Source organism: Quercus robur, chromosome 4 (genome assembly GCF_932294415.1).
Source record: "Quercus robur chromosome 4, dhQueRobu3.1, whole genome shotgun sequence".
Lineage (NCBI taxonomy): Eukaryota > Viridiplantae > Streptophyta > Magnoliopsida > Fagales > Fagaceae > Quercus > Quercus robur.
Genome location: NC_065537.1, coordinates 41,289,092 through 41,313,730, shown reverse-complemented (window position 1 = coordinate 41,313,730; position 24,639 = coordinate 41,289,092). Strand labels below are relative to the sequence as shown.

At 32.8% G+C, this 24,639-nt stretch overlaps 1 protein-coding gene across 1 annotated transcript; it reads left to right on the top strand.

The window, feature by feature from the left end:
- Positions 1–13,585: 13,585 nt before the first annotated feature.
- Positions 13,586–20,015, top strand: LOC126721791 (mechanosensitive ion channel protein 10-like). Its single transcript, XM_050424849.1, has 5 exons — positions 13,586–14,861; positions 17,752–17,875; positions 18,323–18,616; positions 18,717–18,919; positions 19,283–20,015. Exons 1-5 carry the CDS (start codon positions 13,660–13,662, stop codon positions 19,551–19,553), a joined length of 2,094 nt encoding a protein of 697 aa, XP_050280806.1. The 5' UTR covers positions 13,586–13,659; the 3' UTR covers positions 19,554–20,015.
- The last annotated feature ends 4,624 nt before the right edge of the window (positions 20,016–24,639 follow it).

The following is a 24,639-nucleotide window of genomic DNA, read 5'->3' as shown; positions in this document are numbered from 1 at the left end:
ACCGTCTGAGTGCATGGACTCCTCGACACAGTAATGGCCTCCTTGGCCATGGGTATGAAATGTGGCACTATTACCTTATTTAAATTTCTATACCCCACAGATACATTCATTTAATAAAAGTAGTGTGTAACCCCGTGTATATGCACATGTACATTTAAAAAAAATACAATGAAGGGTTTTATGATAAATTTTTTTAATTTTATGCAATACATTTATGTAAAATAAAACTCATAAAATGCATAAGATATACATAAAGGTATAATTCATGACTACGCATGAAAGTTATTGTATTTTTTTAATTTCTATTAGCTAGATCACATTTCTTAAATAAATTGAACAACCATTTTATCACCCCGTTATGCACGTAATGATTGGAATGTTGTTAGTTAGTATACGATTGCTTGATAAACAATATTGAGTAAAAATTATTTTAATTCTATTTAAGAATTTTTTTTTTGGGTGAAATTTTCATTTTCTTGTCCATTTTTTTTTTTAATTTAATAGATTTAATTTTTCACGTTAGTTTAATTGAATAGTATTGTGTTTATACTTTTTTTCTTAACTACAATTGATAATTCACAAAATGAGTAAACAACTTATTGACTATTGCAAAAGATACAAATATGAACATTAACATAAGCATGAACATGAACATGAAGGGAGATTTTGATTCATTTTCTTGAAGAAAAAATGTACTTACAAAAAATTCCAAACTTTATTAGGTAAAGAAGAATCAAAGTTATAGGTAGCAAAATCAATAAACCAAAAATTTTAGGAGCCTAAGAGGAGCCATTACTCATTTGAAACAATCCAAAATACTCAAGGACTAAAAAAAAAAAAAAAAAAAACCCATCCACTCCACACTTCCATCACAAATGCTTTAGCTCAAGGAAAACAATATATATCTCTATATCCCCTTTTTTTTTTTTAGAAATAATAACAATATGCTACTAGCCCCACGACTTGAACCTTTTTTCACTGACTCCCACAATTTGAACATTTTCTCCCTTAAACCCCAAACACTTTGTGTATGGGGAGGTGCCAATTCAGCTACACGGCCCTCGACATATATATATATATATATATATCATTTAATAAATATAGAACTTCTCTTAAAAAAATTAATATGTTTATCATAATTATGGGAAATCCTAATGGGTACTTCACTTGAGCATATGTGAAAAAGGCAGTCACTCAAACAATTGGTAAAGGAGAAATAAAAAGTTGCTAATCTCTTTTAATATGGTTAATTGTTTTGCCTTAATCAGTTTCCCAAACAACATACCACAACCACAAATGACAATGCAGCATTAGCCATATGTAATTGTTAATCTGAAAGTACAAATTTCTTTAATAGCCCTACCTTCGTTTCTTTTGGCTAATATGTCTTTATAGAATCAAAATCAAACCACAAAAATCATATAAAAATCACCAAATTAGAGTTTAAAATTATAATTAAAATTTTAAAAGAAATCTAGGCACAATTGCACAAAAATTTCATGTAACTAAGTCACACTTAGGAATATTGGACCATTTTTCCTTTGTATAAATAGTGGGGTCCCAATGGGATGAGGGGGCTAACAATTTTCTCTCCAAAACATTTATTGTAGGGACATAAAAGTTTTCCATTGTAAATTTTTCACGATTAAAGAACATGACTTGCCAACTAATCAAACTAGAGTTTTTAGTACCTACAACAATTTCACAACATCAAGAACAAATCCCAGTGTATACAGTGTCAAATTCCATAGTCTCTTGTTACATCAAATGAGTGTTTAATTTTTCTCGCAAAGTATTGAATAGTAAAGCTTCTGGGTCATAATCTTAATTATAACTCTCGATCATGTTGGACTTGGATGACACCTATCAACAACATATCACTATGAGGTGCAAAACATTTTTGCAGTATATACAACGTTTAGTGTGGACGAGAAGAAATTTCATCCTATTCCAATTGGTTAGGTTAGTAACAAACCTATTCCAATTTAGTGATCCTAGAATTTTGTATACAAGTAATAATCAAGGAAACTTCCGCCTAAAATAAGTCGGACTTTTGTCAAGAGAGAAAATTGATGTCTAGACAAATCAAGTTAAGGCCAACCAAAATCGACCATATTCTTAATTTCTTATCTCTATTTGTTCCTTGTACAAGACTTACAATTAATGCTTGACGTATAAAAGTTGAATATCTTATCTAAAGTCCATCCTCTAAAAGCTTGAGAAAAAATTCATTTAAACCAACACAATATATAAATTATTAAGGAATCAAAGAAAAATTGTCAAAAATAACGAAAATTTAATCTATGCTTAAATTCTTATAAGGATGAATACAATAGCAATATCCTTTTTTTTTTTTTTTTTTTTAAATAAAGATAAAAAAATATATATATATCTATGCTAATTTGTGCGTATGATAAAGTCCTATCACAAAGTCTTTTGAGACTTATGTTGATTAGTGATTAGGAGGTATAAAGGAATAATCATCAATGTGTGTGTGTGTGTGTGTGTATATATATATATATATATATGCAGAGATCTTATGCGGGAGTGCATGAGATCTTATCAAGTGACATTCTAATTTTGCATTTAGTATTTTTTTTCCTCTTTCATTAAGTTATTTTTACTATTACTCAAAAGTTTACATTAATTTATTTTACTGTTATCTCATTAGTCTCTCATTAATTGTCTAAGCTTACATCACACATTTATCTCTTTTTCATGTCTTTTAGCATACCCACCATTTTAATATTTTAAAAAAAAGAAAAATAATAATAATTAAGGACTAATAGTAATAACTAACCAAATAAGGCCTTGGAGAGAGACAGAGAGACACAAAAATGTTGTGGATTGTTAAATAAAACGCATTGTTTCACCACAAAATCAAAACATATTGTTTCACTATAAAAAACCTGAGATTGACAAAACATTTGAAAGAGAGAGAAAGAGAAATCTGAGGAGCTGCCACCTCTGTCATATTGGCCTCCCACCACCGTTAAGACACTGAAACCTCAGAGACCTCACGAGAGAGTACATGAGGTCTTGCCAAGTGGCACTCTAATTTTGCATTTAACCTTTTTTTACCTCTTTCATTAGGTTTATTTTATTTTATTTTATTGTCATCCAAAAGTTCACATTATCTTATTTTACTGTTATCTTATTAATATCTCATTAATTGCCTAAGCTTACACCACACCTTTCACTATTTTTCATGTCTTTTAGCATACTCACTGTTTTAGTATTTAAAACAAAAAAAAAAAAAAAAACAAAAAAAAGTAAGGACTAATAGTAATAACTAACAAGATAAGACTCTAAAGAGAGATAGAGAGACACAAAAATATTGTGGATTGTTAAATAAAAGACACTATCTCACTATATATTATCAAAATAAAATACTTGAGAATAACAAAACATTTGAAAGAGAGAGAAAGAGGATGAAAGTTCAGTTAGTGTATAAAACACTATAAACGTTTGGACCCCCAATTTACAAATTACCAATTCAAGCTTAATGTTAAACAATCAATGTGCAAAATATGAACATAAGCTTAATATAGAATTGATAAACAATCTAAACCAAATAAAATCACATCCACAGCAGAAATTAAATGGAAAAGATTAAGGGAAGAGAGATGCAAACACAAGGACAACATACGATGTGTTATCGAAGAGTAAACTGAAGCCTTCGGCGTAAAACCTCTTCGCCACCCTCCAAGCGGTAAACAATCCACTAAAGAATGTAGTTGGGATACATGAACAGCAGAAGACCCTCCAAGCCTAATCTACCCAATGTACCTAAGCCCTCTAAACTCCTACTCCAACGAGGTTACGCCAAACCTATTTCTTCTTTAACTTACCAAATTCCGCTACTTAATCATAGCATCAACCAATATAAAATTGGTCTCTTCTTAACTGCTTCCCAAATACCAAATGGTCTTTTCACAGATATGGGTATGGTGAGAAAAGGTTTTGGTAATGTACCTCTCAAGGATTTAATAATAGAGAGGAAGTGAGTAGAGGAATTTGAAGAGTCTCTATGTGAAGATTGTGGATGAATCAATCTTGTTTTTCTCTCTCAAAATTCTCTCTAGAACCTCTCATATTTTGTGGGTATAAGGGTCCATATATAGTGGAGTGAGAAAGGAATGCGAAGAGTCAGTTTTTCCCAAACAGGGTGGTCTGGCGACTTGGCCTCGTGACGAAACTGAGTCGCGAGTTCAAGTCGTGAGCTAACTGCCTGGCTAGCTTGGGACTTTTGTCCTATAGTGCAACAGCTGGCATGACTCTTCCGCTCCCTTGTATGCTTCACACGTGTGCCAGATTTGGTGGCTTACCAGTCGCGAGTCAGCCGTGAGTCCTAACTGCGAGTCTCTACATCTTTGCACAATCTTGAGCATTTCTTCACACTCTCTCACTCACTACCCTTACATGATTCCCACCTAAATACAGGGTTACTAATTGCTAAAATACAAGAAAATTTGACACGAAATAAAGCCAACAAGATGGTTGATAAAATTCAACCTTACAGAGGAATTTGAGGGGTCACCACCTCCGTTATACTGACCTCCCACTACTATCAAAACACTGAAACCCCTAAGGGTAATCTTTTTTTTTTCTTTTTAAATTAAAGGCTTAAATATGATTTAGGTTTAGGTAATTTGGTTAGTTAGTTTTTGTTTTGGATATATAAGTAAAGAGAATATTTGATGCACAATGTATATTCATATTCTACCATGATTTAATTTTAAATCATCTGTAAGAAACATGCATACACACTTGCCCACACCATGTCTTAATGTCGTACTATCGATGAGTGGAAGACAGTCAAAGAATTGGATATACTTTTATTTCATAGTATGAAATATGTGAACACAATACAAATTAGTTTATTTTCATGGTCCTATTACTCTTTTGTATTTATTTTTGGTTTCATAATTTAAAATAATAATAATATTACCTTAAGAAGGTTACAAATATGCAGATGTACACATTTCTTTACTCCAATTTAGTTTACTTTTTCTTTATAATTTATGTACAACATTATTCAAAATTGTTTTACATAAAATATCGTAAAATTATCCATGCATTGCACGGGTAACTTACTGGTTGCATAGAATATGAGGGCGTTTGGTTCGCAGTGATATTAAATTATACCGTAATATCACATTATTTTAATTTTACATTAATATAATCTCAATACAAGAATACAACATTATATTATTTAGGAAGGTGATGAGATTAAGGTAATGTGATATACTACCTTAAGGTTAGATTATGATAATGTTAGAAAAACAAAATAGACCAAAAACCATAATGTTACATTTTCATAATGTGCATCACATCAAGGGCACATTACAGTGAATCAAACTCTCTTTAATTGACTAAAACTAGTTGAAGTTATGAGCACCTTGGACCTTTTTGGATTAGAGTGATAAAGGTATTGTTAAACTCTTTAAGGAGCCACCCATTCCTAAAGATCTCATGCGAGATTGCATGAGCTCCTGCTATATGGCACTATAATTTTACACAACCATTTTTACTTTTTCTTATTAAGATTTTTTTACAGTTACCAAAAAGATAATGTTAACTTATTTTTACTATTATCTCATTAATTACCTAAACTTACACCACACATTTATCTATTCTTCATGTCGCTTACCGTTTTATCAAAAAAAAAAAAAAAATCATTCTTCATGTCTTTTAGCATACCCTCATTTGAGTATTAAAAACTAAAGAAAAAAAATTAAGGACTAATATAACTAACCAAATAAGGCATTGGGGAGAGATAGAGAGACACGAAAATGTTGTGGATTGTTAAATGAAATGCATTGTGTTAGGAACATATTTATGTAATTGACTAATCCTTTGATAAAATGCATTTTACTTGTATTTGGGTAGATCTAGGATGGGTTTAGTACTTTAAGAAACAAGTGTTCAAGTTAAGTATTGAAGTCATGTAAGTCTAACCAAGAAACAAGTGAAGGAAGTGATGTTCATTAAAGCTCGACAGAAGTCTCAATAGAATCCTTTCTATCAAGATTTAATGCTAAAGCTCGACACAAGCTGTATCTATTGAGAATTACGAAATCAGACTTTTTAGATCTGATTACACGCATATCCTTAAGTATTTGTGTAGGGTTTCTTTTCCCACAACCCTAGACATATATAAGGATTATTTTAAGGGCCGTTTACAAAGTGATGCAAGAATAATACATGCATTGTATGTGATCAGAGCCAGAAATTGCCCTAATTCGTCATTCTCTCTGAAGAAACTACTGCGTTTGTACACTAAGGGTTTCGTGATGAAGGAGCTTCTTGATCTTCATTGTTGATGAACTAAAGAACTTTGCAGCCAACAATCTTCCTCAAGTTGTTAAGTTAGTCACGTACTAGGATTTATGCATTAAATGGAGAGATTGCTGGTACAATACAAGTCCAATTAGGTATTAGGGTAAGGGTTCAACTGTAAGTTGGTATTTCGGGATAGGTCAAAGGGTTTGGTAAGACTCCTTATATTTGTAACCGCTTATGATTGATAATAGTGGATTCTCGGGAGTGGTGACCTTAAATTCACCCGGTAGGGTTTTGCCTCAATAGTTTTTCCCATTCATAAACAAATCACATGTGTCAAATTTAATTTCCATTGCATTTAGTTATTTGATGATTTGTTTGTGCTACCACGCTAATGCATGTAATTTGACTAATTAATTAACTTGGGTAATTAACAAATTTGCAAGCGGTCAATTAATTTTTGCCCTATCACACTATTTCACTATTACTAAAATAAAAGACCTGAGATTGAAAAAACATTTGTAAGAGAAGGAAAAAAGAAGAATCTGAGGGGTTGTAACCATCGTCATTAGGGGTGTGCAAAACTTCACCGGAGCCGACCCAACTAACCGGCGCCGACAACACCGTCTCGACTGTAGCACCAACCGAATGAACCAAGGCCAGCGTTCGGACTTCGCCCTCCGTTCCGATGCTGGTGCAGTGAAATCATCGGATTGAGAAATTCGAAACCGAGACTGTGCCAAACTGAATCGATACAGGATCTGTAGTTCTGTTTTTATTTTTATTTTTTATGAAGCTGATAAAACGACGTCATATGTACTAAGTATGGGTGTTATAATAAAAGCAAAACGGTGCGTTTTATGCTAGGTTTTCAGATTCTCAGAGTATATAAGTTCATATTTGTCTCAGTGTATCTTTTAACTCTCTCTTGCTCATAGTCTTGAGTCTCGCTTGATGCAGAACGACAGTAAGCTTCTTCAAGTTTTCCGGTATGTTTGTCTTCCTGTTTTACTATTTTTTCCTTTTCATTTGTTTGGGAAAGCTGAAATCATGAATAAGTATTTTTAGATGGTTTGAATGTTTGATTAAGTTTAGTAGCTAAGCCTCACTGAGTCATTGAGTCACTGTATGCCTACACACTTCCGTTTTGCAAAACATTTTTAGTTGGTTTGAATCTCTCAAAGCAAAGCTTGTGTGAGTGTGACTGCCGTCTGTGTCTTTCTATTTTGTGGGGGGTCCAACTCCATGTAGTTGCTTATAGTTACATATATAAATATAATATTATATTAAGGTTGGATGCTTACAAAGTTACATATATAATATTAAGTATTAACTAGTAACTATTAAGGTTGGCTGTAGCCTATTTGTAGCTGCTTACTTATATAATATTATATGTAGACAGATGCTTACATATATAATAATATAATATTAACTATTAAGGTTGGCTCATTTGGTTGTTTGTATTGTAGTTGCTTACATATATAATAACAATATTATATATACACAGAATACACAGATGCTTACATATATAATATTAAGGTTGGCTGTTTGATTAAAGTTGTGATTTACTGATTTTTATATAAGACTTTAATAGTGGACTGTAAATTGCTGGAAAGACTATTCTATTATATAGTCTAATACGTATCTTGTTAGCCCCCCCCAAAAAATAATATAATATAAAATAACTATGTCATTAGTCTTAGTTGTTACTTTTGTAAGTTTATAGTAACTGTTAGTCTACTAAGTACTAACCTTTTTTTTTCTTCTTTAGCATTTTAATTTTTGAGGGAGATAGAGATTGAGAGAGTTCACGCTTTCAATCATTCACGGAGAGGTAATCACTAATCATTCACTATATTCAGCATTTGGATTTTAAATTTTTAGTACTTAGTAACAACTGCTTTAAGTTTATATTATATATAATTAGCTTTTATTTTATATTTATATTGGGAACAATATAATAAATCTCTTGTTAATATTAGTGACATGAATTGTTGAGTAATGACTAATGATTGTTAATTTGTTAGTTTGTTATTGTTGTAACTAAGCTGATTAATTATATTTTGATATTGTTGTGAAACTTTGTTTTTTTGTTGTTTGGAAACTTTTTTGTTAGATGGATGTCGATGCTCCACTTGGATTTGGTGCACCTGAGGACTCTAACCCACCTCCTCCTAGTCCTGGTAGTGCTAACCCTAACCCACCTGAACCTGCAGCACCAATTGGACTTGGTGCATCACTTCTCCCACTATCACCTAAACAAGATGGTAAAGACTCGTCTATAGTATGGCAGCACTTCATTAAGTTAGCAGGTTTTGATCCCAATAATCCTAGGTCTCAATGCAAGTATTGTAAAAATCAATATAAATGTCATGGTAAGAAAAATGGTACTTCGGGCATGTTGCAACACATGAAGGTGTGTAAGAAGTGGCCTTTTCCTCATGATGATAAGCAAAAAACTTTGTCTTTTCAAGTTAAGAGAGAAGGGGAAAGTGGTTCAAATGTGTTAATGGTTGCAAATTATAGTGAAGAGAGGATAAGGTTGGCATTGGCAAGGATGATTGTTATTGATGAATTGCCTTTTAAATTTGTGGAGCATCAAGGCTTTCAAGAATTTATGGAAATAGTTGAGCCTAGGTTTCCTATTCCCCATTGCACTACCATTGCAAGGGCTTGTATGAAGATTTATTCTAGTGAGATGGATGTTTTGAGAAGGGCTTTTGTGGGGCAATAGGTTTGTGTGACAATGGATACTTGGACATCCATACAAAACTTGAACTACATAGTAGTCACCGCATACTTCATTGATGGGGATTGGACTTACCAAAAGAAAATCTTGAACTTTTGCCCTATAGCTAATCACAAAGGGGACACCATAGGTAAAGCGATTGAGTCATGTTTGTTGAAGTAGGGTATAGACCGGTTGTTTACAATTACCGCGGACAATGCTAGTTCTAATGAAGTGGCAATTGATTATGTGAAGAAGAAAACAAAAGAAAGAGATAGTAGTATATTGGGTGGTGAGTTCATGCATATGTGTTGTTGTGCGCATATCTTGAATAGTGCAAAGTGGGTTGAAGTCCATTCATGAATTAATTGCCAAAGTTCGGAATGCGGTGTTATATGTGAGAGCCTCTCCCACAAGGTTTGAGAAGTTTCAAGAATGTGTTGAAAATGAGAAAATCAAAACCAAATGTTTGTTGTCCCTTGATGTGCCAACAAGGTGGAATTCCACTTATCTCATGTTAGATTGTGTTTTGAAATTTGTGAGAGCATTTGATAGGTTGGAAGAGGAGGATGGGTATTATAAACTTTATTTTTGTGAAGTTGATGGGAATGGGAAAAAGCCCATTGGTCCTCCTAACTATCTTGATTGGGAAAATGGCAAGACCTTTGTGAAATTTCTTGACATATTTTATGAGGCGATACTTAGATTTCCTAGGTCCTTGTTTGTCATTTCTAATACATACTTCCATGAGCTAATTATCATTGAAGATCAATTGCAACAATTGTGTGATGTTGATGGGGATCCACTTTTGAAGAGTATGGCGGTAGAGATGAAAAACAACATGATAAGTATTGGGGAAGTATAGATAATATCAATTTGATGCTTTTTGTTGCTGTTGTTCTTGACCCAAGGTATAAATTGAAGTATGTAAAGTTTTGGTTTAGGAGTGGTATGGAAAAGACAAGGGGGATGCGATGAGTTCTAAGGTTTGGGATGCATTGAAAAGGTTGTATGTGGAGAGAGTGGGTCGAAATGGAGCTTTGAGTTCTAGTGGTATTGGGGCTTCATTGTCTAGGGACTCCAGGCCAAGTGTTGGTAATATTTCATTGTCTGATCGCATTAAAAATTATAATAATAGGCTTAAGCAACTCTTGGCGGACGAGGACAGTGTGGAAAACAAATTTAAGTTGGATAGGTATTTGTTGGAATCTTCTGAGGACCCTGATGTGGAAGATTTTGACATCTTGATGTGGTGGAAAATGAATTCTTCTAGATATTGAGTCCTTTCCCAAATTGCCCGTGATGTGTTAGCTATTCCTGTCTCTACAGTTGCATTCAAGTATGCTTTTAGTACAGGGGAGTGTGTTCTGGATTCGTTCTGTAGTTCATTATCTCCTAATACAGTTGAAGTCCTTATTTGTACCCAAAATTTGTTGAAGGATGTAAAAAGAAAAAGAGCACTAAAGCTTCGGGAGTGCATGGATAATGTGGAGGATATGGATGGTTTTGAGATTGACACTGGTAAAATATATATATATGTTCATTTTGTTTGTTGTATAGATCAATTGTTTATTTATTTGCTCAATGCTTACGAGTCATTTCATTTTGAATGGGATTGTAGAAATTGAATTAGTTTGCCCAATGCCTATGGAGGAGGATCCAAGCATCATTGTGTTGATGATGATGAGTGATGTGCTACTCTTTGCTTGGAGTTAATTAGTAGTTAGTATTATGTAAGTATACTTGCTATTGTCATTCGTTTGTGTTAATTATAAATATTTTATTGTTCATAAATGTTTTATTGTTATTAACACGTGTTTATTTTGTTTTGTTTAGTATTTTGTAGGAGTTCTAGAATGATGCATAGTGTAGACTTACTAGACAAAGGACTTACAAGAATTAACATTCTTTTGCCTATATGATAATTATATTTGTACATGTTATTGTTAGTGGACTTTTCACTAATGGTAGTTATTTAGGTATACATGGATAGGATTATCACTGGGGATACAAGCAATTAACATTCTTTTGCCTAAATGCTAATTTAATTTGTATATCTTTCTTTCGGCGTTTGTGGACAATGACAAATGGTTTTGTAATACGTTATTAAGTGGATACATTAACTCTTATTGTTATTGACACTGACACACACAGTGACACTAATGATATTATTATATACTACATGATAGTATTTTGGGAGTTGAACTCTTATTGAGGCAATTTCAAAATATTTTTGCATGGTGAATGAAATGAAAAAATTTGGATAGTTTGGATTATTACTATTTAGGTGAACAGATTTTTTTATGTTGAACAATTTTTTTTTTTTATGTGAACAAATTTGTTCAACAGTTTTTTTTTTTTTAATTTTATTTATTTATTTATTTTTATGTTGAACATATTTTATGTGAACAGATTTTTTGCACAGGTTTTACACAGATTTTTTTGCACAAATGGCTTGCTAAATAAAAAAACTATCTGTATTTACTTGAAATCTTGAACAGGTTGATATATTGATATTGGGCTTGAAAGCCCAATTTTTTTATTATTAAAAAAAAAGTTTTTTTTTTTTTATAATATATCAAACCGACCGCAAAAAACCGCACCGCTATAGGTCGGAAAACCAACCTTAGGTGGTGTGCATTGGTTCCAATTAAAAAAAAAAACCAATCTCTTTCAATTCGGTAATAAATTTGGAAAAAAACCGCCCCTACCGAACCGCACACACCCCTAAATTCGTCATGCTGGCCTCCCACCACCATTAAGTTGCCGAAACCCCTATAAGTAATTTTTTATTTTATTTTTTGTTGCTTCTTACAATGAACTCAATACTAATAAAATTACGCTATAATATATATATGCAATATTCTCCAAAATCATCTTACATAAAATATTATAATATTATCTATATCGCACGGACAACTTAATAGTTAGCTAATAATTTCTATAGAACATCCTAGGCATTCCATCTGGGTTAAGGGATTTGATCAGGTTTATCTCAAATAACACATTTCTAATTTCATCTTCTGTTCGAACTCTGGTGAGTTCTTTATTCTCAAGTTTTGATATGCAAGGGTCAATTAAATCCTCTAGCATCGAAGCTTGAGGTGAAGAGGTACTAAAAACCTCTTGGAATTTACATGTATAATAGTCCACAAATCTCCTCCCTGTTTGGCAATCTAGTCTCATTTCCTTCTCTCTAACTCTCTCTAATTTATCTTAGGTTGTTCCTTCTCCTTTGGATTAGAGTAAAAAGATGGAAAAACTTGGAATTTCAATCCTTTTCTCGTAACCATAATTCTCTTGACTTCTGCTTCCAGCACAACTCCTCTTTTTCCAGCCAATTATCTAATTCTAGGCTGTGCTGCTTAATTTTCTCCATCTCTTGAGTGGGATCCTTGCTTTGCAAAACTTCAATATCATTCTCAAAGCTCCATGATTCTTGTTCTTTTTTTTTTTTTTTGGGAGGGAACCATGATTCTGGTTCTGGTGTACCCAAAATGGTTCTTTACCACCTCTTTAGGTTATACTTAGCTTGCTGAATTTCTCTAGCCAGTTTAAAACAATGAGACCCATTCATTACTGGCTTGATCTTTAGTCCACATGGCCTCCAAGAGGCATGTTCCTACTACCTTGCTCTAAATGAGTTTTCAAGAGATTGGGAATGCGACTTGACATAGAAACCACCAAGTGCTTATGGAGGGACATATGTGTGAATGTCCCTCCATAAGACTTCTGAGCTCCAACCAAGTGATTAATTTTAATTATAATAAAAAATTTTGGAGTATTAAAATTAGGGTGTGGTCAATGTGTACTCTTAGGACATATATTAATTATCTATTTTTTTTAAAAAAATTATGAAAAATTGTAAAATAAATTAGTCATTTTTTTTTTTCATAAAAAGTTTTTTAAAATAATTTTACTAAGGACATATGTTAGTAAATCCCTTAAAATTATAATCAAAGATTGGCACGTGCTAAATATAATATAACATATGGATATATAAAATATATGTTAGTGTGACTGCCACCCCTAGGTATAATTACATAAGAATCCATTATCATCATTATTGTCAATTATCTTGCTTTACTTTAACCTGGATTGATTTTTCTTTCACAATTAACATATCTTTTTTTAAATTTTTTGACAGGTGACCACCATTAACATATCTCCTTAGAGCACTAAGGTAATTTACATAAAGTATTGATCAAAAAGCAAAGCATGTGGGAATTGAGTGTAAAACTGGTTTGAAATGAAAAATTAAAATTATTTATAATTAAAATTATTTTATTATTCAGTTTATTTTTATTATTATTTATAAGTTTTACTACATTTTTTTATACTATTTATAAGTTATACCGTACTATTTTAACTAATTTTTATTACTATTTACAATACTTTTAACAATAATTTTTCAATTTTAATAAAATAAGGGACTCACAATCACTATTGACATTGGCGAAGTATCTAGAAAACATAAAAGCTTAAAAAGGACAAAATATAGGCTACACCTTTTACGTTTCGTTTGTTCTCTTGTTATTATTGCCTTGCCTTTAATAATTTTCCTTCCTTAAATATAAAAAGAGTACAAACCCTCATTCCCAGACATCTCTCTCACTCACTCTCTCAGAGAGTACTTACTCACAGTCATGGAGGTCCAAAAAAGCAACACAGACCATGTAGTCCTCAAAATAGAACACCCAGATCCCAAGCTCAAACAATCACCCCAGAAAGACTCCAATGATGATCCACTGTCCCAACCCACAACAAGAATCAAAACCGTTAAGCGCTTAAACTTTTCCAAACCAAGATCACGTTTTGAAGAGATCAGCTATCCTCTTCCACCAAGAACAATCCAAGAATCCGAAGAACTCCAATACTTAAACCCCCACGATGACACGTCGTCCACAGATGACGATGATGAAGAGTGGTATGAAAAGGAAGAAGAAAACGAAGAAGATGATGAAGCACAAGGCAAGTACAGAAAGAAAAGGAAAAGGAAGATAAATAAGAGAGCTGTGATTGAATGGGCATTGTTTCTCATTATAATGACTTGTTTGGTATGTTCTCTCACACAACCTTCTCTTAAATATGAGAAAAAGTGGGGTTTAGAGATATGGAAATGGTGCTTAATGGTCATGGTGGTATTCTGTGGTCGCCTTTTCTCTGGTTGGGTAGTGGGGTTTATTGTATTTCTCATTGAAAGAAACTTCATGCTTAGAGAAAAAGTACTATACTTTGTCTATGGTTTGCGTAAGAGTTTCCAAAACTGTGTTTGGCTTGGCCTTGTCTTAATAGCATGGATGATCATGCTCCCTAATTTTCACAAACAAAACAAGTTCCTCATGAAGGTGTTTCGAACTCTTATAGCGGTTCTCATTGCGGCAATAATATGGTTGTTAAAGATAGTGTTTGTGAAAGTCCTTGCTTCATCTTTTCATGTTGCTACATTCTTTGATCGAATGAAAGAGAGTGTGTTTAATCACTATATATTGGAAACTCTATCTGGGCCTCCATTGGATGAGGAAGAGAGGGACTTGCCTCGTCGAAGATTACAGGCGTCGAAGACATTGCCGGCGAGGCTGAGGGATCAGACGTATCCATTCACAAGGTCGAAGAAGTATGGGTCGAGGAGGATTGATATGGAGAGACTGAGGAAGCTTAGCTCGGAGGCTAGGCCATCGGCTTGGAGTGTGAAGAGGTTGGTGAGTTATGTGAGGTCCTCGGGTTTGTCTACTATTTCAAGGACTGTTGATGATTTTGGCAAGGCTGAGTCTGAGATTAATAGTGAATGGGAGGCTAGGAATTGTGCTCAGAGAGTATTCAAGAACGTTGCAAAGTCTGATGCCAAGTGAGTTTTCTCACTCTCTAGTTATCAATTTTTTTCTTTATTTATTTCTTTATTTTAATTTTTGGTGTCTCAGGACCGTTTGGTTGAACAATATTTTTCAGTTTTTTTTTTAAAATATGTGCTGATGTGAAAGTATATTAAAATATATATAATTTTGTTTAAAAACTGAAAATATATATTTACACATATTTTTTTTTTGAGAGATAATTTTGTTTAATTTCTTGAGAGATAATTTACACAAAATATATAATTTTGTTTATATATTTACACATATAAACAGCCTAAATCTCTTGAATATACTTTTTGTCGCCTAAAGAATAAAATCCAAACCATAAAATAATTTTCCAAATATCATATTTTGGGTAGGATTTCATTATTGATATTAATATGAATGATGAAATGGACTCTCTTGTCTTCAAGTGAAGTTCCTTTATTGATGTTGTGAGGCCCAGGAAACCACTGGATCCCTACATTTCTCTAGCCATCATTCTTCTTTTTTCTTCTCTCTTATTATTTTTATAGCTATCATTCATTACACGCTGGTGGTTGATCGTGCTATTACATACGCATCATATTACCTGTCCATCCCCCACTTGTGGTTCACATGATTCTCATCTGACAAATATGCAAAGATGGTGGTTACTCTTTTATTTATTTATTTTTTTTATGAGTAGAGTGAGAGATTGCTCATTGACAGATTGCTCATTGACACGTTACTCATATTACTACATGGCCCAAGAATGAAGAAAATGATTGCTAGAGAACATTCTTTTATTTAAAGAATAATACTAATGAGTGTTTTTAATATATTAGTTAATAATTTATTTTAGAAAAATTTTGACACAATTTTTATAAGGAATGATAAAAAAAAAAATCTTATAAAACATTAATTATTTTTTTATTCTCTTGTTTAAATACTGTTTTTTTTTTTTAATGGAAATACTGTTATTTCTTGACTAGGTAAGATTCAAATCTAGTTCCACTCCAACCACAGTCCCAACCCCCTACACCTCTTTTGAATTCTTTGCCAGAGTACTCTGTAGGGGCTTCTTGTACACTCAACCTGCTCTAGTATTGGTTTTCATTAAGATAATAAAATTGAATATACTAACCAATTTTGGGCTTTCTCAATAACAATTTGTTGGGATATTTCATTGGTGGTGGTCACTGTTCATGGACTCATGTCAGTAAGGGGCCCATGGATTTTTTTTTTTTTTTTGGTCTTGAGGAAAATGATTGTTTTATAGATTTTACTAATGTTATACCATTTTTAAAAAAAAATTTATTGAGAATTAAAAAAATTTTGACAGCTTTTTCAATTTTTGTTAAAGTTTTTTTATAAAATAATATACTATCGTATGTTGTTAGAGTACATTAACAGGACCGTTGTTCTATTTATTTAATGCACTAGCTGGAAGAGTTGAGATCTTTATTGGTCCCGATTGATGGCACCTGTATCTACATGTTCTCCAGTGTCTACATCGGCTACATGGTACTTAGGTGTACTTAGTACCACTGTCATTTTGTCAACAATGTGCTAGCTAGCAATATTTTTCACGTGCTTGAGTAAATGAGATTTGCCCTTTGCAATGCAATGGACCACATGGTCCACTTAGCATGCATTCAGTATTCACGGCTACCCTTTAACAATTTAACAGTATCTTTTGTCCCCATTGTGGAAGATCTTCCTCCACTGACCGGTGACCACTGATCCTCTTCCATTATGGTTGCCTACTTTTTACAAGTGAGAGCCAAGTCACTTTTGTTGGAGCCAAAGAAACAAAAATAAAGAGAGCCAGCCCACTATGAATGGCTGAGCAGTCTTTAATCAATATATTCACACAACATATAGGGTTTTAATTCACTCCATGGAAAATGTACAATCATTGTATAATTGAAATGCAATATGGCTAATTTTGTGAAACTATGTTGATTATTTTGTTCTTTATTTTTACTATCTTCATTCATTGTTAAATGGTTCCTCTTTCTTTTTTTAAATTGAGTTAAAATGTTGGATGTTTAAAAAAAGAAAATTCCAATTCAGTACACTGTCAATCTGGAGTCAACAATTTAGTTGACGGTCCTTTTCTCGTTAAACTTTGAAACTGCTCGAATTAGTTTTCACCACCAGCAGCAATTAAAAATTTTAACTGGACCCCTGAAATTTTTCAGCAGGTAGAAAAGATGCACACCATATAATGCAGTACTTTTTTTATTAGTTCAAATGATAAATGATAAGCCTGGATAACATGTTGTGCACTTCTCTGATTGTATAATCTAATGCTTAATTAAACCCACAAAAGTCACATAGAGAAGTAAATTGTGTTTTTACAGTTGGGTGGTTTGTAACTTAGCAGTAGGTTTTCAAAAATTTTGAGACTTATGATTTGATTGAGAGCAATAGAGAGAGAGAGAGAGAGAGATTCGTGGCATAATCTAACAGTACTCCATTCCTTTCCAAAATATAGTGCTGGTCATTTCGAAACCTTAGAATGTCTTGGCTTTTGGAATCTTTATATTGAGTTTCAATTTTCAGAAAGAGACTCATGTTGAAACTTATATGCCTTCTGATTAAAAAACTGCCTAATGTTTGAAGCTTGTGTAATCCTCTTTCCATGTGACCTCATGTTGAAGATATGAACGTCTACCTTGATCTTTTCTATTCTTTCCTTTGATAATAACTTGTATAGAGACGTTTGAATGCTGATCTGGAGAGGCAGAGAAATGTTCCAAGTTTAATATTATTGTTTGTGAAAACATGAAAAAAAATAAAAAATAAAAATTTCCCTTCCCTTGTGTGAGTATTAATTACGTTCTACAATGTTTATGCTACAATTCAGTAATTCTCCTTTTTGCATGTTTATTCATTAGTTTTTCTTTTCTATTACAGATATATAGACGAGGAAGATTTACTAAAGTTTTTGAAGAGTGAGGAGGTTCACACTATATTTCCTCTCTTTGAAGGAGCATTGGAAACTGGAAGAATCACAAAATCTTCATTCAGAAACTGGGTGGTAAGCTTCAAAATAATAATCCTGACATATATCAAGTTAACACTTTTTCCAATATATAATATTTATCAACATATGTTTGCTTGCCCTGCTTGCTCCTTTGTTTACCTAGTGAAGACAACCATAGCTTCGAATTACGATCTGCTCCTATATTAGATTAGACATTAGAGAACATGGATGGACCAATGCAATTTAAACTTGGTTGTACTACAGATGTAGCCACAATATTTTGTGGTTTGTTGTTTAAGTGTTATACCCGCGATTTTAATGTTTCAATCTAGTATTTGCTCTAAAACCACTACAATGCAAATTTAGCTTTATTTATTAACTATGGCTTTTTAAGAAAATGAATGAATTCTAATTGCTTTTTTTACTATACATTTGTTTTTCTAGCTAAGAAGAAGAAATTAGTACTCTTGAAATATTTTGCTAAGCATTTGATATTGTCAGGTCCATGCCTATGTTGAGCGTAAAGCTTTAGCTCATTCCCTGAATGATACCAAGACGGCTGTCCAGCAACTTCACAAGTTGGCAAGCGCGATTGTGACTGTAATTATAACTGTGGTGTCCCTTCTGGTAATGGGTTTGGCCACAACTAAGGTGATCTTTGTAGTTACATCTCAGCTACTGCTTGTGGGGTTCATGTTCCAAAACATGTGCAAAACTATGTTTGAGTCCATCATTTTTGTGTTTGTGATGCACCCTTTTGACGTTGGTGATCGATGTGTGGTTGATGGCATACAGGTAAAAAAATAATTAGAAAGTATACTTTATTGTGAAAATGGAATGCGACTAATACTATTTATTATCATTATTATCACTATGATTAATATTTTCTATGCAGATGATTGTTGAAGAGATGAATATATTGACAACAGTCTTCCTACGGTATGATAATGAGAAAATATATTACCCAAACTCTGTTCTTCTTACGAAGCCAATCAGCAATTTCAGAAGAAGTCCGGATATGGCCGATGTTATTGACTTCACCATTGATGTGTCTACTCATATAGATGATATTAATGCCCTGAAGAAGGCTATACAAGTGTAAGTGATTTATTGCATCTACCTTCACCAAATTGTTTTCTGCAGTCACAAGTGCCTTGCAAAGTAAGTGGAAAAATCACAAAAGTTACAAACTAGGCTAAAGGATATCAAAATGTGTTACAAATGAACAAAAAATAAAATAAAAACCCAAAATTCTATAAAAAAATTTTGAGATGTGAAAAATTTTGAAGCTTGAACTATAACAACTACCTATTTTTACATGTGCTGATATTCAAGTTCATTGAGTTTATTTGGCCCTTGAGAATGCTGAGTGCTTAATCTTTTCAATATATATTTATTGTTCATAATCATAGCTTTTACAAGAGTGAAAATCTGTGTGAAAAATGTTATTATTGGATGCAGATACCTTGAAAGTAAGCCAAAGCATTGGAGCCCGAAACATGCTGTGATAGTGAGGGAGATTGAGAATGTAGACAAGATGAAGATGGCTCTTTGTGTTCAACACACCATGAACCATCAAAATTATGGGGAAAAGAACAGTCGAAGATCAGATCTAGTCTTGGAATTAAAAAAGATTTTTGAAAACCTTGGCATAAAATACAACTTTCTTCCTCAAGAGGTACATGTCACACGATTCAGCGTGACCAATGGGGGAATGGCAATTCCATCTTAAACATATGCTCAAGTCAGTGTTCTCTTGTATCTCTCTCCCTCTCTCTCTCTCTACCGAGAATCATAGATGGGTTTGTATTTTGATTGATTCACTAGTTTTTTCACTCCCACCACCAACTTGCTAAAAGAAGATATAAAGGTATTTTTGCAGTGTTGTTGTGTGGATTTTCGATGAGAAATGATTCATTATAAATGTGACATTGTTCTCTAATTGCAAGGGCTTAGATTCAGTTTCCAATAGCGCTGAACTTGTTGAGATGATGACATATGTCCACTTTTAAACATATGTCACCATCTGACTCAAAGTGCACTGGACCTAAACTAAGTCCTAATTGCAATATCTTGAAAATTTCACACTTTGACTGACATATGTTGCACTTCACATTTGCCATTAATTGTGTGATATGTATGTTAAGAATGTATCATGTTTTGTATTGGAATGAAACTTTAATGCAGCCTTTAACTTGTTGGTTATTAGTAATTTAGTCAATCTTTTGAGCAACCGCCTGCTTGTAAATTTCTAAATTATATAGAAAGTTAAACCACTCTAATTGTTCCTGCGATTAGTCTCCATTAACAATTCAAGGCTAATATGATATTTTACACATTGTATCTTGACTGAATTTGAAGTGCTTAATTGTTTTGTATGGAAGCGAGTGGAGGACTTGAGGGGCTATTAGTGAAAGTAATTTGAGCAATTATCTTCCCTTGTAAATTCATTTTTTAATTCCTCCAAAATTTGGAGGAATTAAAGGAAATGAAATATTTTTAAAAAAATTACATTTTAAACCCTATAATTTAGGAGTGTAACAAACTAAACCTTGTAGTTTCAAAATTAACAAATTAAACCATTGAAGTTTCAAAAATTAATAAATTAAATTTTAAAATAACAAATTAAACTATGAGGTTCCAAAAAGTAATAAATTAAATTCCAAATAAAATATCCTTCCATTTAATTGGACTGAGGTTCAATTTTTTAATTTTATATACTTTAAGGTTTAATTTGTTATTTTTGAAAATATAGGGTTTAATTTGTTACTTTTTAAAATCTTAGAGATTTACTTGTTTCTGTTACTTTTAAAATTAATGGGTTTAATTTGTAATACCATTAAACAATAGGCTTTACAATGAAATTTTCCAATATATTTTAATAATTTCTTTTTCCCTTAACTGCCTATACCCTATTTTTATTATAAAAAAAAATGGCATATTAGTAATGTTGTTATAAATTGATTCATTTTAATTAAATTCCCAAACAAATTTACATTTACATTTTCATTCCATTCTTTTTGTTTCAAACTCCAAATAAGAGAGGTAATTAGTTAATTCATTTCCTTCCCATTTTACTATCTTTTTTCACATGAATGGTAGGTTTAATTAATTAAATTTATGAGGAATTTACAATTCATGTAAAAGGAGGAAGTATCACGTACACTTCAAATTTATCCCAGTAGTTTCAATTTATAAATGATAGTATGTTTATTATATTAAGATTCTTAAAAAAGGAAATATGAAAGGGTCTTGTTAATAGGCACGCTTAAAGTATTTCTGAATGGACTATTTTAGCAAAATTTTAATATTCCCTATGTAAAAAAGATATTATACAACAAGAGGATGTCTTATAATAGTTTATCCCTATTTCAAATCCAAGACAAACCAACGCAGAAGATTTCCCTTAAAGTTGTGTGAACTTTTTTCCCGTGCTCTCCAGTAGCACCCTTTCCCTGAGCAAGCCTCCAATTCCCCTTATACTACCTTAACACATCAGCCTCTACCATCCATGCCATTTCCTTCTCATGGCCCATTCCCACCACCTTCCTCCCTAATCCAACAAAATCATAAGCACCTCTAAATCCCCCAACACCATTGTAAACACCCAATTTTGCACCCATGATTTAATTAGGGAGAATGACTTGAATGACCATCCATGTACCCCAAAATCATGATTGCATTGCATGCATCAATTTGTTCTTGTATTACATGCATCAATTTGTCTTTGCATTACATGCATTAATTCATTCATTGCATATCATAAAAATGATCTTGAGATTCTAAAGGTCATAATGGTGTATCCGGTTCGGACCATTGGATCGAAAGATATCGCATGATTAAGTTGCACGGTCAACATGCATTGTGTCTAGGTAGAGTCGACCACACATGATCAATTTAAATTAATTCTGATTGGTTAAGCAATTAAAATTAATTAAATAATTTTGTGATTGGTTGATAATTAGTGTTTAAAATAGGGATGCATGCATAGGAATAAAAGGGATGATTGGATTACAATAAAATTGTGGATAATTTGAACTTTATCAAGATTTATTTTAGGGTATTTATCTACAAGATAATTGTTCCTGAAAAAGCTTGAATTATCCAGAAAAGAGATAAAAAAAAAAAAAATCATAGACTAAGAATGAAAACACATCTAGGTGCAGGGATCGGATCAAAAAACCCTAGAAGGAGAGTCCAAAACGCACCTGAACATGGAAGAATGTTCGGTGTCCAAGAGCCCATTTGGCACTTTTGGAGTGCCAAACGGCACTTTAAAAGGGCCGAATTTCCCCCTTTTGGGCTTTGGCCCAATGCTTTTGGGTGACAATAAGGCACACCCTTTTCGATCTTTTCGCAAAAGGATGAGTCCCAATTCGCATTCCACACATCAGAGCTATTTTTTAAAGTCTTCTGAGCTCTATAAATAGAGGCTGTGTCTCATAATTCAACACCTTTCTTTTACACTCTGAGAGGCATACGTTTTGAGACTTTCAAATTGCTGATATTTGCTGATTCTCTTTGAGATTTGCTGCTTAAATTAGGGTTTTTAGGTTTCAAAGATAATGGAATAAATTTCTTTGAACCCTAAAACATCCTCTCAAGAACAAGGAGTGGTCATGCAAGAGATTGTTTTCAATCACCCTATTCTTTTTATGATTCTTGTTTATAATGATGAATGTTTTCCTTTATCCATAACATGAATTGTTAATCATTGTCTGGTTAAAGCATGATTTGGATTTTTTTTATGTAATTGTCATGATCTCTTTCTTAATTCCAATAATTTGCATATGATCAACGCTCTTTCTTGAAATTAAAAAAAAAAAAATCTACATCTTTCTTAGATATAAATCTGAATTTTTCTCAATCACAATTAGATCTGCATCTTTCTTTTTATGAATTTTTAACATATGCAGATTTTGAAGTAAAGAAAAAGATTAAACATGATTGTGTTTGTATTTGTTTTAGTTAATTCATGTTGCATAAATTTATGTTATGTGTGAAGCTCTTTTCTTAAACAATCTTTTCCATATTTTATAAAAAAAAAAAAAAATATATATATATATATATATATGATTTTTCTGTTATCAAAAAACCATTTTTTTTATTATCACAAAATAGATATGATCTTTTACAAACCAATTTTTTCTTTTTTTCTTTTTTTAGTTCTTAAAAACAGATCTGATATTTTTCAAATCAGAGGACTTTATTTTATGTAATAAACATAGATCTGAATTTTTTATCTCCAAAAACCATTTTTTTCTACATGCTACAAAACAGATTTGGTATTTTGACAGATCTAATTTTTTTACCAACCAAAACTAATATGATTCTTTTTCAAAAGAAGGGACTTCATTCATAGATAAACTTATGTGATTTAGTTTTTGTCTCACATGTTCAACATATTATTCATAGCATGCATTAAGAGGGTACATAGGTCAAAACAGTCTAGAAGACCAGACTTTGTCTGGGCAGAATGGGTGCTTAACATTTTCCCATTTCGTAACTTAACCTCCGGATTTAGATCTTTGGATAAGTAGATCTAGCCTTGTCTTTATTTTATTTTGGGTAGAATGTAACTAGGACAAAAAGCCATGTAATTATTTGGTAGCTTGTAATTAGGACTCAAAGCCATGTAATTTTTCAATTTTTCAATTATGTAATTTTTTATTCAAACAATGAAGTGAACAATTTAGTCATGTATTTCTTTCTTTTTTTTATTTTTTTTTTATAAAAAGAAAAATAAGTGGTGACTCTACACCACTTACCCAAAAAGAGAAGTTCCCTAAAAAGCACTCCAAAAATCTCTCTTTTTTGAGAGGCAACTTTCGAGGTCTCTCACGATGGCGACTCCACTGGGGATGTCGAGGGCTAAGCTTTGTATTAGACTTAAGTGACCAAATATGTTCCCCCATCACAATACTGAACCCTTCGAGCATAGAAGAGACTCCACTGCTGTAACATCACAACCCCATCTTTGACCTTGAAGACAGTTCACGCCATAAGATGTTTGAAGCTCCTAGCAATATGGCAGAAGAGGGAGAACACCCAAACGTAGAGGAACTCATGAACACCCAAGAGCTACTCAACACTATGGTAGCTAGTCAAATTCAGCTGAGGGAAGACATGAATCATATGATGCAACCATTTCAGAATTCAAAGAGTAATCAAGAGGAAGACAAGATTGATCATGATCCACCAACCGTAGAGAGTGAGAAGAAGATCAATGAGAGGATGAATAAAATGAAGGAGATTATTAGAAGAGCTTGTAAGATGGAGGAAATTATGGACTACGATTCTCTCTCCCTGTTCCCTAATGAACGGTTGCCACCCAAGTTCAAGATGCCAACCCTGGACAAATTTGATGGGATTGGTTGCCCAAAGTCCCATCTAAAGATGTATATGAGGGCTATGCAGCTCTTAGGGGCGATCGAGGAAGTACTTGCTCAGATGTTCCAAAACACACTGACCAGAGCCGCTCTTAGGTGGTTCCTCAATTTAAATGATGCAAGAGCAAGAAGTTGGAAGGACATCTGCTGAGAGTTTCACAAGCAATACAAGTACCATATGGAAGTGGATATCACAAGAAGAGACCTTGAGACTACCAAGCAAGAGCCAAAAGAATCCTTCTCTACTTTAATTACCAAGTGGAGAGCTAAGGCCGCACAGATGATGAATAGGTCGAGTGAGGAAGAACAGTTAGCCATGGTTGTAAAGAATTTATTGCCTATATTCCAAAAGTATTTGTTTGCATAATATTTTACCAATTTTAAAGCTTTAATTGCTGTTGGAACCCAAATTGAGAATGCTATAAACAA

Coding starts and splice junctions, on each gene's coding strand:
- LOC126721791 (XM_050424849.1), top strand. CDS start 13,660: ATGGAGGTCCAAAAAAGCAACACAGACCATGTAGTCCTCAAAATAGAA. Junction 18,617..18,716: donor GTGTGGTTGATGGCATACAG/GTAAAAAAATAA, acceptor TTTTCTATGCAG/ATGATTGTTGAAGAGATGAA. Junction 18,920..19,282: donor CTGAAGAAGGCTATACAAGT/GTAAGTGATTTA, acceptor TATTGGATGCAG/ATACCTTGAAAGTAAGCCAA.